The sequence below is a fragment of the Andrena cerasifolii genome, chromosome 10 (genome assembly GCF_050908995.1).
Source record: "Andrena cerasifolii isolate SP2316 chromosome 10, iyAndCera1_principal, whole genome shotgun sequence".
NCBI classification, from domain to species: Eukaryota; Metazoa; Arthropoda; class Insecta; order Hymenoptera; family Andrenidae; genus Andrena; species Andrena cerasifolii.
In genome coordinates, this window is record NC_135127.1 from 5,191,650 (window position 1) to 5,206,032 (window position 14,383).

The following is a 14,383-nucleotide window of genomic DNA, read 5'->3' on the forward strand; positions in this document are numbered from 1 at the left end:
TTTAGTTATTTATAAATAACTATTTAGTTATTTAAATAACTATTTAGTTATTATATAATTATAATTATTATTAATTATTATAAATTTATTTTATTATTATTATAAATTATTTAAATAACTAAATAAGTAGCTATTTAGTTATTTAGTTATATATTATATAACTATTTAGTTATTTATAAATAACTATTTAGTTATTTAAATAACTATTTAGTTATTATATAATTATAATTATTATTAATTATTATAAATTTATTTTATTATTATTATAAATTATTTAAATAACTAAATAAGTAGCTATTTAGTTATTTAGTTATATATTATATAACTATTTAGTTATTTATAAATAACTAAATAAGTAGCTGGACTAAACAAACGTCAACAGACAAACGATCAAGTGAATCATCCCTCTTTTCATCGGTACGAAGTAATCCAATCGTAAGATTTCAACCTCTGCGCTCGATTTTGGCCCTCTCTCCGTTTGATTCTCCGTGCTGCGTCAAAATGTTAGATCGATTTACGAAGGGAAACACAGAGGCGATCTATATTTACGGGGTCCAATTATAACGTCAACTAAAACGAGCGAGTTTACTTAAAATAAATGAAGCATCGTCCTCTTCGATGATGTGTCAGCGAAACGAGGACTGAAGGGGGGTTAAATATAGCTTGGTTACTGAAAACGTTCCTCTGGTAAACAGGCGTGCATAATGCTCCGGGCAGAGGAGACGTTGACGAATTAACGGGCCGAGGCAACGTTTACACGATTTTCGCACGAGTCGTCGAGGCTTTCTCGGGGGCTAGGGAAAAAAGCGGCGCGCGAGAGATTGTTTGATAAGTCGAAGGGAAACGACGGATACACTGATAACGTTCCAGCGATTACGAAACTGTTCAATTGTAATTCAGGTCAGAAGACGGACGGAGGTTAAAGGATGCCGGTCGTCTACGTCGCCCTCGCTTCCTGGATACCAAGGTACAGTACATTTGAGACTCTCCTACGAAACGGGCGAAATAAATAAGACAGAGCACAGAGCCGAACGCGATTCGCAGGCGCGGAGTTTCGCAGGTGTGTTGTGGGAAGCGCGGGGAGGGCAGCGAATTGTTGGGGAGAGTACGGTTAATAAATAATTAACGCAAACAGGGCCAGTGCACCGTTGAAGTATCGAGTTAGGGGCTGGAACGATCGACGCAAAGAACTGAAATTTATGCTTCCATCTGAAAGTTTGTGTTTCATGGCAATGCTTCCCTTTATTGTGGTTACATATACAGAATTGAGATTTCCTCTTGGAGCAGGAGTTTTAGGTATGCAGTTCTTTTGGAATATCTTAAAGTAGGGGTGGTTAGAATTGCTTTCACCAAAGGAAACACTTGTACTTAAGGGGGTATACCCGTTTGAACCCTCGGAAAATGTATACATTTTGTGGATTTTTTTACAAGTCAACGGTTTGATGCAGATTTCCCGTTTTTTAACTATGTTTACATAGTATTATGAACTACTTATAAAAAAAGTTTCAGTTAAAAAACTATTGTTTTTCGGAAGTTACGGATACATGTCCGAAGGTGTCTCGATTTTAGACGGCTTAACGGTGGCCCTAAAAACTCGCGCTACGTTCAACCAATTCACTTCCAATTTTGCATGCAGAATCATAATAAGATTCCGCATCGTCCAACGAAGGCTTTTTTTATTTCGATTCCCCGTTTATTATTTATAAAGGAGAAAGGTGGATTTTTCTCTTAGAAAAATTTAACTTTACCTTTGATCTCTCACCATTTCTTTATTTTTCAAAATTTTCAAAATCGCCTTCGTTGGACGATGCGGAATCTTATTATGATTCTGCATGCAAAATTTGAAGTAAATTGGTTGAACGTAGCGCGAGTTTTTAGGGCCACCGTTTAGCCGTCTAAAATCGAGAGACTTTCGGACATGTATCCGTAACTTCCGAAAAACAATAGTTTTTTAACTGAAACTTTTTTTATAAGTAGTTCATAATACTATGTAAACATAGTTAAAAAACGGGAAATCTGCATCAAACCGTTGACTTGTAAAAAAATCCACAAAATGTATACATTTTCCGAGGGTTCAAAGGGGTATACCCCCTTAATTGGCTACTAGTTTTGCAGCAAATTTACGTTTGGTGCGGATCTTTTCAAATTTCTGAACTGTCGATTGACTATTAAAGTTCTGCACAACAGCATCGTGTGAATAGAATAGTAGAATTGTATTGCTGAGATGTATAGAATAAGATCGAATTCTTGGGTTGATGAGGTTGAAATTCAGATGTTAACACTGTGATAAGAAATGTGTATATGGCTGTGGAGAGGATTCAAAGTTTCAGGTCGATAGGTAAAGTACCTACCTTAATTGATACATGGATAAAGTTATGTTTATGCAGAACTAACGATATAACAATAATGTATATGTATATATAATTTGTACGTATTACTACCGCTTCTTTTGCTTTCTTCCCTGACGATATCCTTTTCTCAAGCTGTCTGCTACATACTCTTGACGTTCGATTAACTTTTTCAATAACAAATGAGCACTCTTTGACGTGGATCTGCACTTGCAACAGAACAGCGAACAGGGCATTGGAACGCCCACACTTGTAACGTTATTGGAACCGATAAAATCAGGACAATGTCAATTGGCCGTTCAAGGTCACTCCTCCCACCGTGAATCATGCCAACCACTACTCCCACTTTTATATTTTGCGTCAGTGAGGTAGGGGGGAGCGTATATATGCAGACAGCATTAAGTATCGTAGCTGATAAGAGCGTACCTCGATAAAGAAATTCAATAAAAGATTACGTACCTGTATCTCTTATTTAAAGGGTAAATAAGTGGAATTATTTACTTGCTGGATTTAATTTAATGCGCTGGAGCTCGATATATATTTACATAAATACCCATGACTAAAGATTATTGGTAATACAATGGCGGTACAAAGTGGACTTGTTTGAAATTATATTTCTTCCGAGCATCACAATTCTTTGCATTTTGTCTTCACGTTGGAACAAGGTTTTCATCCTTATCTTTATATTTATTTAAAATATAATCAAACTCAATTGAGGACCTTGCAGTAACAGGGGTACAGCTCCATCTTTAACCAACTTCAAGTAAATTAGAAAAAACTGTTTAAAAAATTATTGCTCTGACTTAACATTAAAAAGAGAACTCTAATTGAAAAATATACCACGCAATAAGTAGATAGTAATTATTGAGTTGATAAGTTTTATTTCTATTTTTGGCGAACAAATATTCAATATTTAAGATGTTAATAAAATATTAATATATTAATATATAATATTAGTAATATTTTATTAACATCTTCATTATAGAATATTTGTTATATTATTAATATATTAATATATAATATTAGTAATATTTTATTAACATCTTAAATATTACTAATATTATACATCTTAAAATATTAGTAATATTATATATTAATATATTAATATTTTATTAACATTTTCATTATACAATATTTTGTTGCCAAAATAGAAGCAAAAGCTTATCAACTCTAACCACAAATATTTATAATATTATATATTAATATTGATATTTTTAATGAATATTAACTTAATATTAATATTTCTATTTTTATTTATTTGCAATAAATCGCTCGTTTGTTATTAGATTCGCATCAAACGTACCTACACCACACGATGTAGAATTTCTTTACAAATATTCCAACTCAAAACCTGTAGTAAATAGAGCTGCACCCCCAAGGCCCCCAATTCAACCGTGATTTCCGAGAATCGAAGGGTCGAAAAATTTGAAAAGGTCGAGCGAAACTGACCCTGAAGATCGCAACCTTGGCGCTTCTTTTAAGCGAGACAGCGAGATCGACAAAGCAGTCCATCGAGAGTTGTTTGTTTCCTGCGATGATCCTCTTTTTGGCAGCAGCGAACGGTGCACAGTGGAAAGTGGGAGGTGCCGTTGCGGCTAAAGGGGGTGGCCTTTTGCGCATAATCCTATGACCTCTTTAGCTCGGGGTACCCCGCGCAAAGGATACACCGTGCCCTATCAATTCCACGTTCTTGCCGGAGGGACGAAGGATCTTGGACGGGTTCCAACAGCCGAGAATCGCGCTCCGTCCACGATTTTTCCGCCAGTCCTTCACTGGTCTACCGTCCTTCCACCGCGAGTCTCTCGGCCACGCTTCCTCCGCGCGCTCGGTGTGATCAGCCGTCGACGCCGACTTTCCCAGCCGCTCGATCGTCTGGAGATCCCCGCGCGCCTCCGTAGATCGTCTAGCCTCGTCCGAAGTACAACGGAGATAATTCCACTGATCAGGACAATCTCGATTCGCCACGAGGATTTATAAATGTCGTATGGTTGCATCGACGCGCGTCAAGATTTGTTTGTGGTCTGTATGTAACTGGTATGAACTTATGACAACAGGGAGGATGGATTTTTACTGCTTTTTTGCAAGGGCGGTGGCAAAAGTGGCGCTACAGAATGTACGTGTTCACGTGTACTTCTGCATTGTGGGATCGAGGGAGGTAGTTTGGCTGAACATTTGTTTCTGAGGCGCAGAGTAAACTTCTGCGATTCCTGGAGCACTTGCCCGGCAACTGCAGGCCAGTTTTAAACTACCTTATAAGTGGAGATCGGTTGAATCGAAGCCTGATTAAGATTAGATAAAATAATCACTTCTCTTGGCTGTGCCTCGGTGACAAACATTTCCCAAGCTCTGTCTTTAGACTTTAGAACCGTAATTTTGCTGACGCCTACTTTCGAAGTACTCACATTTGCATGGCACCCGCTCTGGTCACTGGGAGTCAATGGTACCGGGACGTTGTCCGCTTAGAAATCTCGATGGCTTCCTTCGCGTGAGTCATCGCCACGCAGCCGGCGAATTTTCGAGCCTTTTTCGTTCGATGCTTCCCTCTAGTAGGAGCAATAACAGCTCGCAGTCGTGGCCGTTTTGGAGGGTTGGAATTAGTAGTGACGTAACATGGTTTGGGACCGCCGGAGGAAGACGTAGCCTTGCTAGAGACGTAGCACGTGCCCGTTAGAAGCGTAGAGGCTAACAAGGGGACCTTCAGGACTGGCAAACTCAGAAATTGTTTATACTTAGCGTACGTGAAGGGCTTCACTCGGACTTTAATTTCCCGAAGCAGTGAGGCACGCTTCCCAGCCAAATTCGAGAAAATCGACTTTGAAAAATGTTGAGTTACCTTATATATATTTGATAGAAACCGATGACCAACGAGCGGCGTGGGTCAGTGCGTAGCGCTCCCGACTAGCAAGCATGAGACAATTTTAAATGAGATGTGTGTTTTTAATTGAAAGTGATGTCCATCTCCTGGGAGGTGGAGCACCGGTGTACACCCATACATATAACAGATGTTTACGTATCTGTTAATTAGCACGAATTTTATAAACTTTGCATGTGAAAGGTGTAGGTATGCAAATGAATAAAAAAAAAAATAGTTCCAGTAGTGAGATTTGAACCGACGACCTCATGCTTGCTAGTCGGGAGCGCTACACACTTTTCTTTTTTTCCAGAAATCATTTTATTTATGCCTACAATAGATTTTTACATGTTATAAAACGACAGCAAAAACATACATTACAATTATTTTTGGGACTCTTGTGGCCAGTTGGCTCTTACAGAGTGAGTCATTCTGCCCGCTTCTGGGCTATGAGGTAATCCTTGTGGTCGCTTTTTTTTTTAATTGTAGTTTCCTACTTGGGTAATTAGTTTGGACATTTTGCACCCTGAGTGTTTATTTGGCGTGTGGTTCGAAGGGAAAAGGGCGCTTCGGTAATTTTTGCTTATACAGTAGAAATAAATATAAATAATAGTATCATAGGTAACTTATATCTATCTTATTCTAGCTTATGCTAGGTTAGACTAAGTTATTCTAAGTTGCGCTGGGTTTCTTTTTATACAATGTGTGCAGTGTATACATATGTACAGTGGTAGGGTGCGGTATTCCGCCTCTTCTTTTTTTGTTTAGTCTTTATCTTATCTTTGGGGCGGGGTGTCAAACCACCAGTATTTTTCGTTCTTCTTCGGTTTCGTAATTAGGTCCCTGTCTGGTAGGTTTGTACAGAACTTAAGATGGGAGCGCCACACACTGACCCACGTTGCTCGTTGGTCATCGGCTTCTATCACATATATATATAAGGTAGCTCCACATTTTTCAAAGTCGATTTTCTCGAATTTGGCTGGGAAGCGTGCCTCGCTGCTTCGGGAAATTAAAGTCCGAGTGAAGACCTTCACGTACGCTAAGTATAAACAAGTTCTGAGTTTGCCAGTCCCGAAGGTCCCCTTGTAAGCTAAGTGACCAGCCGCGAGTGTTTAGCCTTGAAATTTCGGCTTTTCTGACGCGGTCAGCTCGTTCGAGCCTGGTCACAGAAGACGTGAACGAGTACTCTCAAGTGAAATGGTCTATTTGAAGCCAGACAGCTTATGTAGGTCAACTCACTGTTGCTCTAAAACACCCGTGCACATTTTGTGCAGCGCGCAGCCTGGGCCCGATTCTCCCAGTCAGCTCCACTTTAAATCAAGCGCGCCAAGCTGACGCTTTATCTGCCGCGCGTTCTGGAGCACACTGGCGAGAAGTGCTGATCCTTTTGGAAATTCGCTACCGCTCGGCGACTCTTGAAAACCTTCGCCCCACTGCATCTTGTGAGTAGAACGAGAAGCTCCATCGGTGACGAACGTTAACCCTTAACTGGTATCTTGGGGTCGCTCGTGACCCCAGGCACGCAAAGTTCGCTGGAAAATTTTTGGTTGTCTGAGCTTGTAAACTGTTTCTCTAATTAATTTTATAATAATAGTTTAACTTTCTAGGTTTCTATTATTTTACACGTTACCTAAGAGCAAAATATTCATAGAGGTTGATTCAGGGTTGACTTTACAAATTTCTGTGTCCTTTTTTATTTGGGGTCTGCCACGACCCCGGTATACCAGCCACGTTTGCCAAAAACAGTATACCAGTTAAGGGTTGAGGAACATTGAGTTCTTAAGCTTTCGCGGGATAATATGTACACCGAAATCGCGAAGTCACGCACACGTGACAGCGGCAGGTAACGTGAAGCTTCTCGAGTAAACTGTGTACGATACTTTTTCTGCTTTGCGTCTTTTTCAGCTTCGTAAAAGATTGTATTATTATTATAATATAATAATATTTTTGGGGATGTTTTTGGCTTCTGGAAAGTTGGCCACTGAATGTATGTGGTGTTGCACTGAAATTGAGAAGTTTAAAGAACGCGGGGGTGAATTGTTGTTGCCTAAATAGTTGTGGACTTGTCAGGTGACGGGAATACAAAATTTATGGTATCGTACAGCACGACCTTCGTTCTTGCTCTTCCAAGCGACCGTGTAAGTAACTCGTGTGATCAGTATGCGGAACGTTAAGGCGGCCTTCGACCAGTAGTAATATTCGCGAGTAGTTTTATCGGTGTGACAGGCTTTTATCGTGCGACGAATAAACGGGCGCATTCAGTTTGAAATGGTAAAGACCACATCTGTACGTCGGAGAACTACGACGAAAGTAGTTAGACAGTACGATGACGGGAATATTCTTTGCGTCTCGCAACCTAGGAAATATTCAGGTCGCAGTTGTCGGTAATGGTGCGAAGAAGATCAGTTCCGCTGAGATCCTGTTGTATTAGCAGAATCGAGACTCAGTTCTTTCGCACCGAATAACTGCACTCCATTTTTCGATAAGATCAGAAGTGATTCGCTGGGCAAGTTAGATATTCGGAGAAGATATTGCTGTGCCGAGGATTCGGTCACTTTCATCTCTGATGTTCAAGTTCACTTTCTTGAATTATCCAGGAACGTGATTCTCCAGTCGCTTTGAGCGGCGCATTAGAAAACCGCCAGCGTTGCTCCTTTCTCTCCCTTTTTCCATTGCGAAGTCATCGAAAGAGTCGAGTGAAAGTAAGATCGTTCCCAACAGTTGTGCTAGAATTTCTGACTTCGGCGTTAGGTGCAGCAGATGGTTTTCCTTCGGGAGTTCGAGAGAAGCAAATTTAACTGCAAACGGTTGGATACTGAAAAACAAAACTGCTTTCTTGCGTGGTGATGTCAGTTGCATCGAGAACATGAAACAGCAATTACCATCCATTTGGAATAATTTTAGGTTGACTAGAGATCAATGTTTGCTTTAGATCTGATAGTTAGAATGCTTCAGTTTAAGCGATAATATAAATTTCCCCTGTAATTATCACCAGAAACAATTTCACTTTCGTTTTCTTACTCACACTTAATTTTCCACTTTTCTGATACATCAATTTCTCTTTCACTTAAAATAACCACTGCTTCAACTATTTAACCCGCCGTCTACTCTTCCCCACGCTATGCACATACATTTCTCTTCCACCTTCGTCACACATTTCTCGTATTTGATACTCGCAAAGCAAGTACCCCTATAAATAAGCAAACACGCTCTCCCTGAAGAAGCTGCGAAAATAATAAAAGAACACCGGAGCACGCGTCTAATTTCAATTCTCGTTTAATCGAAGACAAACAAACGTTCCTCTGTAACTCCATCACGATCGCCCCAATTACGCAACCACCGCTGTGCGTGCACCATGTGCCCCCCTCCCCTGATATCGCGACGACACAGCGAAAATCGCTGGATGATTTCATCGGCGCGCTAATAACTCCTTCCCCGATTTATCTCCCTCTGTTTCTCACGATTCCAGTGGAGAACGCGTGCTGCGGTCCCGCCAGCACGACCGTGGCACCAGCCAGGAGCGACGATACAAACGGAGCCATCGACGATCGCCGAGCAGCGGCCGACAACACGGGCACCGTGATCGCGACCGTGATCGCCTGGCGCACCCGACATCCTCCCGCCGTCCAAGGATCTACCGGCACCATGCCTCGTCGTCGGCCAGCCAGGACCGCCACCGTCATCGCTCGCCGTCCTCCAGAAGTCAGGTGAGCACAAAGGTGTCGACAACTGGTTAACAAGCCGTACTCGTTACACATATTCCGGCCGTCCATCTTCTCTATACGGCAGTCAGACTATACCGTGCGTACCCGCGTACCAATCGAAAGGAAATGGATCGTTTTGCTGGTCCTCACCCGGACCCGTTTCCCCTGCAATAATCATATAAGCATCGGCAGGTTGCGCTGCGGTACTCAATCGCCGTAGGACAGTTCTCAGCATACAACGCTGACACGCGTCGGTACAACACGAACAACAAGTAGAACAACTAATGTCTTCATCGCGTAGGTTCCACTCCGTTCCTTAAAAAAAAAAAACGGTACTTTTAAGGTTCCCACGGTCAACGGAACAAAAGAACATCGCTTCCCTGTCCTCCGTCAGTCGTCCCTGTTATTGCTGTCGTGATAAAAAAACACGACTGCCGGATATAGAACGTATGAATCATTCCCGGCAAACGGCGACACGGGTAAAAAAAACATTTGTGCTGCGATGTTTGAATGTCGTTCGGTTATCTCTCGAACAGGGTTGTCCGTGTTTCCGAGACGATCAGCGGTACAATGGATCCCGGCGCAATATAAATACGCGCGGGGCCCGAAGAGGGCGCGGATCGATGCCGGGGAGGAGAACGAAGATGGAGAGAAAAAAGAGAGCCGCGCGGCGAGGATCGGCACGCAGGCGCGCGCCACGGAAAATCGGCCCCTGGAGAAGGCCGCCCGCCGCTGCTAAGCGGGACGCGCGTGGTGTACCCGCGGCGAATGCCGATGATTCTTCTTTCTTAGCCGGCGTCGGCTATTTTCGACCGGCGACTATTTTCGAGGGGGACTCGTCACGCGGTTTCGCCGCGGTTTTAGTGCGAGTTTGCGCCAGATGGCCAGCGCAACACCGTCCGCATCGTCGTCGGGAAACGCGCCGGCAGGGAAGCCGGGCGGCCGGAAGCTGAGGCACGCGTGCAACGAGTTTCCTCGTCGGCAGACGGCTCGGGGAGATCTTTGTTCAGCGGCGAGACATTGACACGCGATTCGAGCATCGTCGCGCTGACCAGCGGGGTGGATAAACGGCGAGCATGCCGGAGGCTTGAAGCGGGGGAGGATTCCAGGCATCGTTGGCCCAGTGGACGAGTTCTCCACTCGCCTCTGCAGTGCGTAAAGTGCGTAGGAACCGGGGGCACTCGAGGCGACCGTTGATTCAAAACGTATAACCGCAGTTCGGCGAGAAGGAACGTCCGAGATGGTACCCGCGAGCCGAGGATCGAAGTAACTTTCGAGCGGCTCCCCCAGCATCTGGTGACCCAGAATCGATCAACCTGGATTTAGAAATACACGTTGCATCTTGGCAAGATGCACCCGTGAGAGAAAGGTGCACGAGGCGTCCCAGAAGTGGAGATCGGTTGGCGCGCAGAGAGGACACCGCCACCCTGGATCATCCTGGAGGCTGGTGCACGCGTGACGGTGGACCGCCGTCGGCCGCGTCCTCGTCGTCCACGATGCCTGGACAGGAGCTGAGCCTGCTGATGCCAGGCGGCATACCCTGGTGGTCGAGGCGCGGCTGGGAGCCCTGGGTGCATCGCAACGCCCCGGAAACGGCCAGAGACTTGATGGCGAAGCTGGACGTGACGCCGGAGTCGAACGACACATCCGCCTCCGAGGTAGCACGAACCAAACGAAATGCTTAGTGCCTCCACCCGCGAGAATCCTCATGAATCCTCGTGAATCCCTAGAGTAACACGCTGTGCGCGAACGCGGCGCCGTAAATGTGCTCGCCTCTTCATGCCTGTGTGCGCCGATTATCTCACCAGTTGCGACCGCGCTAACGTAAGTCCAGCCTTGGATACATTCGCCGGTGATACGTCTTCCTCGGCTTACCTTCGTTGTAAAACAGTAGCAGGGATCTCGAGGTCTCGTCAGTGAACAGCTGTTCCCGTACCTACAGTTCGCAGGACTAGGTCACGCGTTGCTTGGAGAATGATCGCCAGTTGACAAGTATCGGGGTCGAATGTACCCAAGCCTGAACGTAGCTAGCCTTGGATACATTCACCAGCGAGATACGTCTTCTGATATTCGTTGGAAGGTGGCAGGATCTTGTAAGCCGTGGCTCGTCAGAGGACAACGCGTTTTCAGTAGCTAGAATTTATGCGATTAGAGTGCGCTTCGGTTGGTGATCGCCTGTTGACAAGTATCGGGGCAGAATGTACCCAAGCCAGAGCTTACCCTAACACGCAGCTCGCCTACGCATGTACCTGTTTTCGTTGGCCCTTCGCCACGACACCGGCAGCAACGGTGACACGAAACCAGCGGGGCGACTGAGCGAGCTACTAGCGCTAGTTAGCCCTAGGTACTCGGCTTAACATTTAAACGCGCCAGCCGGCCACGAACACGACGACTCCGCTTGCTCGTCGTGGCGCACGCGTTTCGCGCTTCTCGGTTATATTTGGCAGGCCCGTACGCGCGACCACGAAGAATATGCTTGAGAGTGCGATGGATACGCTGCTCTCGTTTCCTCCTTCTCTTCTTCAAACGTCTTCTCTTTCTCTCTGTCTAGTAGTGTTTCCGTCTCCCTCCTCGAAGCTTCTGGATTTTTTGCGCCAGGCGCCTTCAAGTATGATTATCAGTGTGGGCGGCGTTCGAGCTGTCGACAGGAGAATAATTTTTAGTACGAAGAGTATCATATCTCTGTTACATGTTTATTTCACTCGAACGAATAATTTCGATTCGCTTCTTTTGCTCTGTTTTCGAGCCGTTGTCGCAAATATAACGTTAACGCGAGGAACGCTTTATCTGTCCTGTTAAGTTTATTTTAGTTGAAGAAAAACGATTCCGATTTCTTCTGTCTTTTTTTTCTTCTGTCGCGAAAATAGCGTTGCTATAAAGAATGTCTTTATGCCGTAGAGTTGTCTCACTAAAATTTCTTAAAATAGTTGTCAATACTGTGACCTGGTTTCTGCTTTCAAGAGACGTAATGGTGTTACGACCATTGTTCTTCTCACCGCAAACCTCGATACTGTATATTTTACTAATCTTTGGATACCATGCGGTCTCATGGAACCGCGTTCATTAGAGTTCCCCGATATTAAATAGAATTACGCTGCACGTGGCGTTTTATTCTTCGTATTTCACAAACATGGGGATAAAGTACAGGCAGTCGCGACAGTATTCTTAGAACGCGCATAATCGTGCAATCGACGAGTCTCGTCTGAGTGCAGAACGTGCGCGGTGGCTGCCAGAATTCCCAAAGATTTTTAGGCTCGATCGATTCTTCTAACCCAGTTACCACATTCCTTCGCTCTATGATAAACCGTTTTATCAACGGAATTACGGAAGCTTCCGAAACCGATGTGATAATTCGCAGGGAAAACTTCGTAGCTTAATTATCACAACTCTTCAGCACGTTATCATTCGGCAATGTCGCTCCATTCCACGAACTCGTGTATCCAGTGAGCGCAGCATTGGCCAAAAATATTTCTTGGCCGATCGACGAGCAAATAAGTCGGGCTATGCAGAGGGTTAAGGGCAAGCCGCAAACCAGTGCCGATAGTGCTCCATGGTGTGCTTTTCAAGTAGGAACCACAGCAGTGATATATCACCCTCTCAGAAGCCGCAGTGATCAACTCCCGTATCATAAAACTTGCGCAAAAGTGATAAACGCTAAACCCTAGTGTACCAAAAGTGTGAAATTTACAACAACAAAAAATATAATGGAGTTGCTCACTAACTTCTAAGAGGTTCGTATCCCCCCATAAAACTAAAAATTTGTCCCGCGAAACGCTAGCTCCCAACTCACCCATGCATCACAGATCAAATTAATAAACGAGCCGCGCAGAAATTTCAGGGAATCCTCGTAGCAAGTCAGCGTACATATACTGACCTTAATCATAGTCTTCCAACGAGCAAAGTGGAACGAAGTAACTCAACCTATACGGCTGTCTCGTTCGAGCTGAACCGTGCTCTTATCTCCAGGAAAAATAGCTGAGATAAAGATTAGCGCGCAAAACGGGATTGAGCTTAACCGCGATAGAGGGAGGAGAAGTGTCAGAGGAGAGGCAGATAGGGGGCAACGCAATGATCAAAGTGTTCCATACTCTGTCGTATTACTGGGCAACTTCCTCTGAGTTTTCTTTATTTTTTCTCTGCCCATACAGCAGGCCCTCTCCGTTCCTTCTCGGCGAACAGTCCACTGGAACGTGATCCTATCGGCAGCTTCGAACGCCCACAAGGTGATTCGCTGTCCGAAACATCTCGCAACTCGATTTTCTCCGAATCACAGGCGCACCGTGTGTAACAAGATCCTCCTCCACGGTGGAATAATTCGCATCGCGTCTCCTAGGGATCGACGGGGTCCAGATCGCTGTCTTCGAGCGGTAGCAAGGGCGCGCGCTCGTTCGCAGGCGAATCAGCCGCGCCAGGTGTCGGTGGTGGTCTGCGAAAGAGCAAAGCGCGAACTACGTCGTTGTTTTCTAAACCCCGTGTATTTATACCAATACGCGGATTTAGGGGAATCGCTCACGACGCCTCGCGGCTCGATATCGCCGAATCTTTCGCAACCTTGAAGACAAACCGAGCTTTATTAATAGTACAACGGGAGTCCTCGAACCCGCCCACTAAACTCGCTGATCGAGTTCGACTTTTCTAGCACTGCTCTTCCGGGCGTTCTAGGATTTATCGCTCGCTGATCGTTAAAAAGCGAACGTGTTTGGCGTTTAATAGCGAAGTCGCGAGGGTGAATTTAGGGTATTCTTTAGTTCGATGCTTAGCGTTCTTGGTTGTGGCTTATTGTAGCTCGTGACGGATCGAATTTCATTGGATAGGATTCGAGGTTTTTATCGAGGCGTTTCACCCCTTTTTATGAGATGGTAATTGTTTCAGGTTGGAATGCGGAAAATTATTGAACTGTTACGTAGCAGTGCTTGGGGGATACTGTTTCAAGTTTTATCGAGGAATGCAGGCAGTGAAGTGGGTTCTATTAGGGCTTTGAAACGTTTCATTAGATAATTTTGGAAAAATATGAGAATTTGATAGAGCGAGGTTTGGTAAATATAGGGCACAGTTCGATGCTTGAATTAGTTAAATTGGAAGTGGTCTGATACTGTGTTGGTGCAAGATGATTCCTTTGTGTCCTTGCTAAAAATACCCCGTTTCTTTTGTTTAACCTGCTTTGCAGCAGGAATTTGTTATATCAAATATTTGATTTTCCAACAAGAAGTTCGTAGAAAATACAATACTTTTCAATCCTGCAATAGTGACATCAGAATACAGTCTTTGGAATGTAAACCAGCCTTCTGAATGCTTAAAAGTTACTGTCTTTGCTCGTACGAATATTTTCTCCTTCGTAAATAATTCATATTTTATCCTCGATTATTATTAATTGCTTCAAAAATAGTTGGTGCTTCGTGTCGTTCTGATAACGATTTACAAGTTCAAGCTCTCCCTAGCGAATCCATTTCGTTAATTACAATTCGCACGGAACCCAAGCA

The 14,383-nt window shown here is 44.2% G+C and overlaps 1 protein-coding gene across 1 annotated transcript in view; it reads left to right on the plus strand.

Annotated features, from left to right (window-relative positions):
• The window catches only part of Doa (CDC like kinase darkener of apricot), a 41,028-nt gene that overhangs the window by 14,971 nt on the left and 11,674 nt on the right, over nucleotides 1–14,383 (plus strand). Inside the window, exon 4 of the mRNA XM_076822513.1 lies at nucleotides 8,669–8,906. Within this exon, the coding sequence (XP_076678628.1) occupies nucleotides 8,669–8,906 (238 nt within the window). The remainder of the gene's footprint in view (nucleotides 1–8,668; nucleotides 8,907–14,383) is intronic.